At 46.5% G+C, this 12,445-nt stretch overlaps 1 protein-coding gene across 8 annotated transcripts in view; it reads right to left on the reverse strand.

The window, feature by feature from the left end:
- LOC132397426 (F-actin-monooxygenase MICAL2-like) overlaps positions 1–12,445 on the reverse strand; it is a 301,318-nt gene that overhangs the window by 168,119 nt on the left and 120,754 nt on the right. For all 8 annotated transcript variants that reach the window (XM_059976204.1, XM_059976203.1, XM_059976205.1 and 5 more), the window contains exons 10-15: positions 9,342–9,468; positions 8,313–8,403; positions 7,265–7,412; positions 5,541–5,740; positions 3,155–3,270; positions 1,345–1,413 (exon numbers count right to left, since the gene is read on the reverse strand). In XM_059976204.1, the coding sequence (XP_059832187.1) occupies positions 1,345–1,413; positions 3,155–3,270; positions 5,541–5,740; positions 7,265–7,412; positions 8,313–8,403; positions 9,342–9,468 (751 nt within the window). The remainder of the gene's footprint in view (positions 1–1,344; positions 1,414–3,154; positions 3,271–5,540; positions 5,741–7,264; positions 7,413–8,312; positions 8,404–9,341; positions 9,469–12,445) is intronic.

The raw sequence follows: 12,445 nt of genomic DNA on the forward strand, positions 1-12,445 counted from the left end.
CATTGAATCTGCTCCATCATGGCTGATTTATTATCCCGTTCAACCCCATTCTTCAGCCTCCTCCAGAACCTGGTGGGCCAAAGGGGCCAGTCTCCATGTGGTAAGACTTGATAAATTCCTCACCCATGTTCACAAATACTTCCTGTCTGACAACTCTCCAAAGTTATTTGCTTTCCATTTACAGAGTCATAGAATACTTTGGTGCAGAAACAGACCCTTTGGCCCATCTAGTCTGCACTGATCTGGGCTTCTGCCCTGTCCCATCTACCTACATGGAACCATAGACATCCATACCCCCTCCCATCTATGTACCTACCCAAACTCCTCTTAAATGTTGCAATCGAACCTGCACCACTGGCAGCTTGTTCAAAACTCTTACCCCTCTCTGAATGAAGTAGTTCCACTGAAATATTTCACCTTTCACTCCAAACTTATGACCTCTAGTTCTAGTCTCATCCAACCCCAGTGGAACAACCCACTTGTATTTCCTATATCTATACCCATCATAAATTTGTATACATCTATAAGATCTCCCCTCGTTCTCCAGGGAATAAATCAGTCTTCTACATTCTAGGGAATAAAGACCTAACCTATTCAATCTTTCCCTATAACTCAGCTCCTTAAGACCTAACAACATTTTCTCTGCAGTCTTGCAAGTTTATTGATATCTCTCCTGTAGGTGGGTGACCAGAACAGCTTGCAATACTCTAATTTCAGCCACAACAACATCTTGTACAGCTTCTCTGTAAAACACTCCCCACACCCATCTCTCTCCCTGGAGGTTGGGAAGGAACATGATAGCCTAGATGTTAGCACAGCCCTGTTCCAGCTTAGGGTGTTGGAGCTCAGAATTCAATTCTGCCACTGCCTGTGGGGAGTTTGTATGTTCTCGCTGTGACTGCGTGGTGTTAAGCTCTGTAAGAATTGACTTGGCAAGCGCACGAGGGGTGGATGGGGATTGCGGGGAAGAAGATGGTGGCTTTCACATATTGAACTAGACAGAGAAAGTAAAGTTGTTTCAACGAAAAGAAAACTTGTCTTTGTTGTTTGAGTGTTAACACATGGGTTTCCTCCAGGTGCTCCAGTTTCCTCCCACAATCCAATGACGTACCAGTTATTAGGTTAAATGGTCATCGTAAATTATCCTGTAATTAGGCTAGGGTTAAATTGATGAGTTGCCAGGCAGCACGGTTTGTTGGGCCGGAACAGCCTGTCCCGTGATGGACAGATGGATAGACAGATAACAGGGGTGGAGCCCACCCTATCCAGAGTGGGCCAGAGATTGTGCAGTGACGGAGTGTCCACCCCCTCCTGACACAACGGTACAGACATTGCTTCACTCACCTCCTGCCAGTCTGTGACAGCCTTCTTCCGCCGCTTGCTCGCTCCATCTTTATCCTCACTTTTCTTTTCCTGTGGTCAAGAAGTAAAGCATCAAACCGTGGCTCCCACCGGACATCTGCAAGGACATAGCGTAAAACGTGCCACCCACACAGACTGGACGTCTCCAAGGTGTGGTACCCACACAGATCGGATGCCTGCAAAGACCCTCCCCTCCCAAGATCTTCTCTTCCTCACTACTTAGCCAGACAATCCCAATCCCAATGCAGGAACATTATTCCGGATGTGAAGAATTCCAGAAGGAAACACTCAGTCCGTTAGTTTGTAATAGCACTCTATTAGCTGTAAAGTAATTTAGAGTCATACCACACTGCAGCACAGAAACAGGCCCATTACCCCATCAGATCAATGCTAAACTATTAACTTGCCTAGTCTCATTGACCTGCACCAACCATAAACCTTCATACCTTCTTATCAAAAATTTCTCTGAAGTGTTGAAATCAAGCACACATCCACCACTTCTGCTGGCAGCTTGTTCCACACTCTCACTACCCTCTGAGTGAAGAAGTTCCCCCTCAGGTTCCCCTTAAATGGTTCCCCTTTCACCCTTGACCCATGACCTCTAGTTATAGTCTCACCCAACCACAGTGGAAAAGCCCTGCTTGCATTTACCTATCTATACCCCTCATAACTTTGTCTTCCTCTGTCAAATCTTCCTTCAATCTTCTTTGCTCTAGGGTATTCCTATGTACTGCACAAAAAATACATTTCATCAGTGATAATAAACCTGATTCTCATTCATTGTACAACTAGATCCAGGAGTTTGTTTCCCCTTCTCTACCCTTCAAACACTGACTGAGCCTCCAAAAGGCATTGACAGGTAGCAAAGCACTCCGTAAGACCATCTTCATGAAACAATGCCTCAAAAAGGAGACAACCCTCATTCAATACCCTCACCATTTGGGATCTGCTCGCTTCTTGTTGGAGCTATTGGAGAGGTGGTACAGGAGCCTGAAGACCCACATTCAACATTTTAGAAGCAGTTGCTTTCCTCTACCAGCAGATTTCTGAATTGTCCATAAACCCATGAATATCCCAGGACCTGCCCTCTTCTCATTGCTACCATCAGGTAGGAGGTACAGGAGCCTGAAGACACACACTCAATGCTTCAGGAACAGTTTCTTCCCCTCTTCCAAAAGATTTCGGAATGGACAAGGAACCCATTACACTGCCTCACTATTTTTGTTGCTCCCATTTTGCACAACTTGTTTAATTTAACTTTTTATATATATTATTGTAATTCATGGTTTCTATTTTTATATATTGCAAAGTACTGCTGCTGCAAAACGACACTTTTCACAACGTGGGCCTGTGATATTGAACCTGATCCTGAAGCTAACTCGTTATTCCACTTTTGCACAATTCGTTTATTTTTGTAACTTTCAGTAATTTATTTTTATGTATTGCTGCAAAACGACTACTGGGGCCACGAGAGTGAGGCGATTACCATGATGCTACTACACCTTGGGGCATCGGAGCTCAACGTTCAAAGTTCAATTCCAGCATCCTGTGTCAGCAAGTCTATGTGTTCCTTCCTGTATGTGTGGGGGTTTCCTCCGGGTGCCCCGGTCTCCCACTGTCCAAAGACATACCGGTTAACAGACTAGTGCATCATTGTTAACAGTCCTGTGACTAGGCTGGGGTTATGTTGGTGGGTTGCTGGGCATCACAGCTCAAAGTGCCAGAAGGGCCTGTTCCACGCTGTATCTCGAAATATATAAATAAATGAACTTCTGATTGTAACCATACACACCTTTGGTGTCCTTTTCCTCGGTAATAGGTTGATAACGTTACAGAGGGAATTCGATTGTCTGGATGTCGGTGCTGAAATGTCATTACTTCCTTCCTTCCGGTGCTGGAACACAGCTGCTGGCAAAAGACAAACATGTTTCACTCAACATAGCTGGGACAGTTTCCCATGTTACAGAGTCAGGGGCAGCTACTTCTTCCATCGCAACACTCTCTCGGTTCTGCAGCCTGCAAGGGTTCGACATGAGAGCACCAGGGAGTAGGGTGAGAGTGGACAATGGTGAGGTTCACTGAGATACCACGGACTGCTCTGGTACCCTGAAAACAGTTCTGACCATGTTGCTGTGTAATAATTTTTATCAATTGTTGGCAGCTTCCTCCACGGACTCACCCTTCCCTGGATCTAACTCCTCCCAGACCTGCTATAAACTCCTCTTAACGAGAGCACTTGCTCTGGGAGATGAGCAACACACAAAATGCTGAGGAACTCAGCAGCTCAGGCAGCATCTACAGAGAGGAATAAACAGTCAATGCTTCAAGGCCAAGATCCTTCCTATGGATTGGTACACTGGCACACTGCTTCTGAACTCCTCCACCTCTGACCAAACTTTGAAGCAAGCTGTCCCAAGTTCTCCTTGTCAAGTCCAGAGGCAAGGAACACCTGGGGACATGTTACCACAGTGAAAACACTCTCTACATGGAGGGGCATGAAAATGAGAAGAACTTCGGGAGCTGGAAATCTGAAACACAAGCAGAAAATAATGGAGACACACAAGGATCTTCCACCTGAAACATTAGGTCTACTTCTCTCTCGCTCTCTCTCTCTCTCTCTCTCCCCACAGATACTGCTTGATCAGCTGGGTATTTCCTGTTCTTTCAGCTTCTACTGTCAATGTGGAGGTTATTACAGGTGGAGATATGTCTCTACCAAAGGAGGTGCAAGGTGTAGCACCTACTTAGCCCCCCCCATTGCCCAAACCATCGGAATGGGTGGTGGATGGTCATATAAGTAGCTGTCACATATCACGTCCTGGTCATGCGACCACTGACGCTCGGCAGACAATTTCTGAAGAGTATTGACAATGTCTGGGGTCTTTACAAGAAAAGATGCTGCCCAGAAGGCGGCAATGACAAACACCTGCAGAAAAATTTGCCAAGAACAAGTATGGTCATGGGACCATGATCGCTCACATCATACAACAGGGCATATAATGATGATGATGAATTTTCAGGTGGATGCAAGTTAAGAACTCTAAACAAATTTTGGTATGTCTCCCTTGTCAATCTCCAATTTTTTAATCGACCTGATGAAGGGTCTCAGCTAGAAACGTTGACTGTTTAGTCATCTCCACAGATGCTGCCTGACCTGCTGAGTTCCTTCAGCATTGTGTGCATGTTCCTCCCCATCTCTGTTCTAAAGGGGTTCCCGACCTGGGGTGCATGGACCCACAGGCTAATGATAGGGGTCCATGGCTTAAAAAAGGTTGGGAACCTCTGTTCTATTTTGAGCCTGTGCCCTCTGGTCCTAGACTCTCCTACTATTGGAAAATATCTGGACCATTCAATATTCAATAGGTTTCAATGAGATCCCTCTTCATTCTTCTGAACCCCAGCGAGTACAGGCCCAGAGTCATCAAACACTCCTTCAATGAGATCTTCCCTCATTCTTCTGAACCCCAGCGAGTACAGGCCCAGAGTCATCAAACACTCCTCGTATATTAACTCTTCTATTCCCAGGATCATTCTTGTGAACTTCCTCTGGACCCTCTCAATCTAACACATCTTTCTTCCGATCTGGAGCACAAAACTGCTCCCAATACTCAACTGTCTGTAAGGAGTTTGTACATTCTCCCCTTGACCAAGTGAGTTTGTTCCGGTTTCCTCCCACAGTCCAAAGACGTACGGGTTAGGTTTAGTGAGTTGAGGGTATGCTGTGTTGGCACCGATGCAATGTGTCATCAACACATCCTCAGCTACGATGGTCACTGACACAAGCGATGTATTTCACTATGTTTCAATGTTTTGAGGTACATAAAACAACTAAAGCTAACATTTAAATGTTGTACACATGAGAGATTCTGCAGATGTTGGAAATCCAGAGCAACACACACAAAATGCTGGAGGAACTCGGGTCAGTCAGCACCTATGGAAATGAATAAGCAGTTGTTTCAGGTCAAGACCCTTCATCAGGACTGGAAAGGAAGGGTTCAGAACCAGGACGTGAACATGGGGAGGAGAAGGAGTACAAATTAACAGAGGACAGGTGAATCCAGATGAGGGGAAGGTGGGTGGATAGGAAAGAGTACGTTAGCAGGAGAGAGGTGAATCCAGGTGATGAGGAAGGAGATGTTAGCAGGGGAGTTAATTGTCTGGAAATTAATTCCACTCACAGGGGGTGGATGTGGGGTTCCCTCGGAAGTGCTCATAGAACTTGGAGAGGTACATGACCATGCTGAGCTTGTCTGGCTCACTGACAGAGGCCATCTCTTTCCCCGTGGTGACTGGAGAGATACCAAACTCCCGCTCTGCAATGTCAAAGGCCAGCTGGTTATTCTTGGCTGCATCCTCCTCGTTCAGGGAGTCAAAGTCACTGGAAGGACAAAGGAAGAGGCTCCCATTAGTAGGGCAGTTCTTGCCATCACAGTTATAGAATCATAAACCACTAGAGCACGGAAACAGGCCCTTAAACCGATTCAGTCTGCACCATCCCAGCAATCACACCTTGGGCATCACGGTGGTGTAAAGGGTTAGTGCAACACAGTTACAGCTCAGGGCTTTGGAGTTCAGAGGTCAATTCCAACATCCTCTGTAAACAAGTGTGAGCGTGTGGGTTTCCTCCGGGTGCTCAGGTTTCCTCCCACAGTCCAGAGACGTACAGGTTAGTAGGTAATTCATCATTGTAAATTTTCCTGTGATTAGGCTCAGGTTAAATCTGTGGGTTGGTCTGCAGTGCAGCTCAAAAGGCTAGAAGGGCCCAGTCCGTGCTGTATCTCTAAACACGCAAGCACCCCTCCCACCCATGTACTTCTCCAAGCTTCACTTAATGTTGAAATTGATCTCACGTTCACCACTCGTGTTGGCAGCTCATTCCACACTCTCCCCACCCTCTGAGTGAAGAAGTTCCCCCTCAGCTTGCTCTTAAACATTTCACCCTTCCCCTTAACCCACGACCTCCGGTTGTAGTCTCACCCAACCTCAGTGGAAAAAGCCTGCTTGCCTTTACCTGATCTACACCCCTGATAATTTTGCACACCTCTATGCCCGAGTTATGAGCCCAGGTCTCAGGAGCAACAAGCTACTCCAATTGGGTCGTCACTCCCGAGTGCAGGTGAGGTGCATCGAGTGTGGAAAATATAGAGCATGGAACAGTATAAAACAGTACAGACCCTTCGGCCCACAATGTTGGACCAACCTATACAAATCTACTCCATGGTCAGTCTATGGCCCTCCAACACTGGCCATAATTAACCCAGGTTCAATTTCCACCATTTGGATGTTCTCTCCATGACCACATGGGTTTTCTCCGGGAGCTCCAGCTTCCTCCCACAGTCCAAAGATGTACAGGTTACGGTTGGTAAGATGCGGGCATGCTACGATGACACTGGAAGTTTGTTGACACTTGCGGGCTGCCCACAGCACATCCTCGGATTGTGTCGGTCATCGACGCTAATGATGTATTTCACTCTATGTTTCAGTGTGACGAGTAAAGCAGATCTGTTTGTCTTTATAAAACATGATGGTCAAGGCTGATACATTGGGGACATTTGACAGATTCTTAGATTGGTCCACGGATGTTAGAAAGGTGGAGAGTTGTGCGCTGTACAGGAGGGAAGGGTCAGATCGACAGTGGAGTAGGTTTACATCAGTCTGCAGAACATTATGAGCCAAAGGGCCTGTACTAAAGCTAATCTCCTGACTGCCCTTCACGAGGTGAAGGTGAGCCACTTTGAACCCCTGCACTCCTGATGGAGGTGCTCCCAGAGTGCTTTTGGCGAGGAAGATGGAGAGTTTATACCCAGGGCTGGGTGGGACTTGGAGAGAAGCCCTGGGTGGCAGAGATTCCCCTCACCGTCCCACCCAGCTCCGGTACAGACAATGTTAGAGTGTAGCATACATGAGGTGCGGGCAGAAGTGGTGTATGATGGCACACAGTGCCAGGCCACTGCGCCAGCAGCTGGTCAGATCAGTGATTTTCACGTTCTCATAGCTCTCGGTCTGTTTCTGACACCACGTCAACAACCTGTTGGGGCGAATCTCTGAATCTGGAACAAATAAAGCAACAGGTGAACGGTTTTGACCAATGTGTGTGCTAGGATTTCCACACACAATCAACTTCACTCAACCAAAATGGTCCTCCCTCCATCTGAACCCCTTCCCACAATGCATTGCTGTCAGTGAGACCATGGAAGGGATTGTGGGCTTCAGGAAAGGGAAGTTGAGAGAACACGCACCAGTCCTCACCGAGGGGTCAGTGGCAGATAGGGTGAGCAGCTTCAAGTTCTTGGATGTCAACTACTCTGTGCCCAAGGTACTGATACAATTACAAAGAGGGTACACCAGTGGCTATATTTCATTAGGAGCTTGAGGACATATGGTATGTCCTGTGGATGATGTAAGAAGCTGGGAGATATTAAGTGTAAGTAATGAAAGGCTGAAGAAGATGGAATTTGATAAGAATCTGCCCACCAACCCCCACCTCACAGTTCAGGAAGTTATTACCCCTCAACCATCAGGCTCTTGAACCATCAGGCTCTTCACTCACCCCATCACTGAACTGTTCCCACAACCTATGGATTCACTTTCAAGGACTCTTCATCTCATGTTCATACTTATTGCCTATTTATTTATTATTAGTATTTTGTTTGCTTTTCTTTTGTAATTCTTTGTTTTACTGTGAATGCCTGCAAGAAGGTACATCTCAGGGTTATATCTGGTGACATCTATGTACCTTGAAAATAAATTTATTTTGAACTTTAGTGTGTTTAGATTTCTAGCATCTATGGTCTTTCAAGAGTCTTCTGAACAGCCCCCCATACTCATTCACTAACCCCCCCCCCCCACCCCAGGCTTGGCTGCTCTACTGAAGGGAGGAGCAGGACAGGAAGGCTGGAGGGGGACAAAGGGCACGAGATAACCTGACCCTCACTGTGGGCGTAACTCACCACGGCGGGAAACTTTGACGGACTTCCGCATGGAGTTGACTCTCTCGAGCGGACAGCTCTTCAGATCGGTGGTAATGTAGAGCTGACGGACCTGGATAGGAGAGAGAGGGAGGGCTCCATTAATCCCTTGTAGCCCAGTCAGACCCGGTTAGCTAGTTCTAAATCAGTTATTTCTAAAGCAAAATACACTGTGTAGTCAATGCAGTTCTCTCTACACTGAGGAGCGTCCATATTAACTCACAAAGAGACTGGATGACCATTGAGGGGAGGGGAGCTGTTAGTGCAGTGAGGGGACTGATTAGACGTACACTCAAAGAGCTGGCACAAGCATGATGGGTGAATGGCCTTCTAGTCTAGATTGTGGGGAATATGGGGAGGAGAAATAGGTTGAAAGAATGGTGGAGCAAGGCTCAAAGCGGCAATGACTTTTGGGCATTTATGTAGGATTCTCCATATTATTTCTATCTTGCTTCCTAACTGAGGACAGATGTGCTGGCATTGGGGAGCATCCAGAGGAGGTTTCTGAGAATGAACCCAGGACTGAAAGGGTTAATGTATGAGGAACATTTGATAGCTCTGGGCCTGTACTCACTGGGGTTTAGAAGATTGAGGTGGGATCTCATTGAAACCTATCAAATATTTGAAAGACCCAGATACAGTAGACGTGGAGAAGATGTTTCCTATAGTGGGGAGTCTAGGACAAGAGAGTCCAAATCGAGGTCAGAATAGAGGGACGTCTCTTTAGAACAGAGATGAGGAGGAATTTTTTCACCCAGAGAATGGTGAATCTGTGGAATTCATTGCCACAGACGGCTGTGCAGGCCAAGTCATTGGGTATATTTAAAGCAGAGGTTGGTATGTACTTGATTAGTCGGGGTGTCCAAGGTTTCAGGGAAAAGGCAGGAGAATGAGGATGAAAGGGAAATGGGTCAACCATGATGGAATGGTGGAGCAGATCTGATGGGCTGAATGGCCTGACTCTGCTCCTTATCTCTCTATGATCTCACAGGTGTGATGAAATTATCTCACCTGATGCGGCTGCACACAGCTGGAGTTGAGGGTGGGGTATCGTGAAGCAGGATCTATTGTGTACTGTTCAAAGTTCTTGCTGATGTTCTCTGGTGTAGTTTGAGGCAGCAATCGATAAATACTCTCCCTGGAAATGGGGGAAATCCGATCATTGTTAGTGTTTCTAATTTTCCCCATCAAAGAGCAACAGAAGTTATGGCCCAGAAATCTTAGCAATGCCTCTATATCCGCGAGGCTAAATAAAGTCAGCATGCCCCTATCGACCCTGACCAATGCACCTTAGGCAGCATCCTCCGTGGATACATCATGGCTCGGCACAGCAACCGCTCTGCTTGAAGCTGCAGGGAGTTGAGCACGTCACTCAATCCAGCCACCTCTCCATGGACTCTGTCCACACTTCCCATCCTCAAATAAGCAAAGACCATCCACCCTAGACATTCTCTCTTCTCGCCCTCCCATATTAAAGACCGAAAGCACACCCTTCCAAGCTCAAGAATAGCTTTACCACAAGATGGACTCAAATCTCCCTCATTATGATCTTGTACTTCACTGTTTACAACTGCTCTCTTCCAGCAGCTGTCACACCTTCTTCTGCATTGTTACTGTTTTCCCTTGTTCTACCTCAATGCACGGTCTATCTGTATGGACAGTATGCAAGACAAGCTTTTCACTGTATCTCAGTGCATGTGACAATAATGAACCAATACCAATATTAATTCCAATAAAAAGGCACAGCTGATTCAGGCCAGGATTGACCTACTCTGTTGACACATCACTGCTGTAACACAGGATCTCAGTTGCCAGATGGTGAACACCATGGCCAGGTCATAGAGAGATCCAGCACAAGGACAGGCCCTTCAAACTTTAAAGTACTTTTATTATCAAAGTATGTACATCTTGAAATTTGTCTTCTTGCAGTCAGCTATAAAACAAGCACGATAGAATCCACGGGAAAAAACTCGCAACACAAAGACTATCAAATACCTAATGTGCGAAAAAAAGAACAAATCATGCAGACAATTAAAAAGTAAACAAATTCAAACACAGAACATAAGATATCAGGGCAGAGTTTGTCCCATCGGGTCTGGTTTGTCATCTCATCACGGCCGATCCAGTTCCCTCTTTGCCCCAGTCTCCTGCCTCCTCCCGGTATGAACCGCAGACTCCCCAGAAGTGAGTCGACAGCACAGAGCCAGTTCACTGACAGGGAACCCTATGGATAAAGGCCACAGCCACAAAAGAAGTCCCACCAAGTCAGAGAGCAGAGATGAGGAGGAATTTCTTTAGCCAGAGGGTAGAGAATCTGTGGAATTCATTGATACAGAGGCCAAGTCATTGGATATATTTAAAACAGAGGTTGGTTAGTCAGGCTGTCAAAGGTTACAGGCAGAAGGCAGAAGAATGGGGATGAAAGGGATAATAAATCAGCCATAATGAAATGGTGATACAAACTCAGGAGACCAAGTGGCTGAATTCTGCTCCTTGCTGATATTTAATCACCCATTTAGCTTAATTCCTCCTTGTTCACCCAAAAACCTCCCCCATACACTACCCTTCAACCAACACACAAGGGGCAAATTAAACCACTGACCCGCATGATGTTGGGATATGAGAGAAAACTGGAGCTCCCAGGGACACGGGGGAATGCACAGACCTCACACAGAAAACACCAGACAACAGGACCAAGCCCTCTGCCGGAGAGCATCACTGTCAGCTTACCGAGGGTGGAGACAAGGAACCCATTCCCATCAGCAGGCAGTTCATAGACCTGTTTCACTGACTTAATATCGAAGTTCACAAAGTGGGTGTAATGAAACGAACCCCCACTCTGTCTCAGTAAATAAAACACCCCACCCACCCGGACATTCTCACTTCTCAGCCCTACCTTTGGGCAGAAGATGCAAAAGCCTGAAAGCACAACCTGCCGGGCTCTACCCTGCTGCTATCAGACCATTGAACAGACCACTTGTGCACTGAAAGATGAACTCTTGATTTCCCAGTATTTAAATATTAGTTTTATAAAGACTGTGAAACATCAAAATATACAGTGAAATACTGTGTTCTGAGTCAACGATCAACGCATTCGTGACCATTGCACTTTGTCTCCCACACTGCACCCTCTCTGTAACTGCAACACTATGTTCTACATATTGTTTTATTTTTATCACCTTGATGGAAATCTCTACAGCGGGTAGTCAAACCTACCCAACGCCTCACCCAGCCAGCCTGCCCGCCATCAGGGACGTACCATATGTACAGAAAGGTGCTGGAAAAGGGCCAGTAACGTCATGAAGGATCCCGCCCACCCTGCTCGTGGACTGTTCGTCCCACTCCCATCAGGGAGGAGGCTACATAGCATCCCCACCAGGACCATTAGACTCAAAAACAGTAACTTTCCCCAAGAAGTGAGGCTGACCAACACGTCCATCCACCAACCCACCCCTCCACACCCCCAAACACCACTACTTTATCATTTCCTGTCAGAGTCACCTTGTATAGAGACACTCCTGTGCCTAGTGTTACTTTATGGACAGACAATCATTCTATGTAAATAAGCTATCCTATGTATTTATATTTATTGTGTTTTATTAAATTATTATGTCTTTTACCTTATTGTTTCATTGTGCGACATCAGATCTGGAGTAACAATTATTTCATTCTCCTTTACACCAATGAACTAGAAATGACTTTAAGCAATCTTGAATCCTAAATCTCCTGGACGTATGACATAATCTGTTTGGACGGCAGGCAACAGAAGCATTTCACTAGAGACAGCAGACCTTGGAATCAGGCATAACAAACAATATGCTGCTGGAACTCAGCAGGTCAGGCAGCGTCAGGAATGTCAAAACCCTGCATCGGGACTGGGAGTGGAGAGCAGAGACGCCCAGCACGGAGAGAAGAGGGACAGCATTATCGGGACTGGGAGTGGAGAGCAGGGACGCCCAGCACGGAGAGAAGAGGGACAACATTATCGGGACTGGGAGTGGAGAGCAGGGACGCCCAGCACGGAGAGAAGAGGGACAACATTATCGGGACTGGGAGTGGAGAGCAGGGACGCCCAGCACGGAGAGAAGAGGGACAACATTATCGGGACTGGGAGT

Source organism: Hypanus sabinus, chromosome 7 (genome assembly GCF_030144855.1).
Source record: "Hypanus sabinus isolate sHypSab1 chromosome 7, sHypSab1.hap1, whole genome shotgun sequence".
NCBI lineage: Eukaryota > Metazoa > Chordata > Chondrichthyes > Myliobatiformes > Dasyatidae > Hypanus > Hypanus sabinus.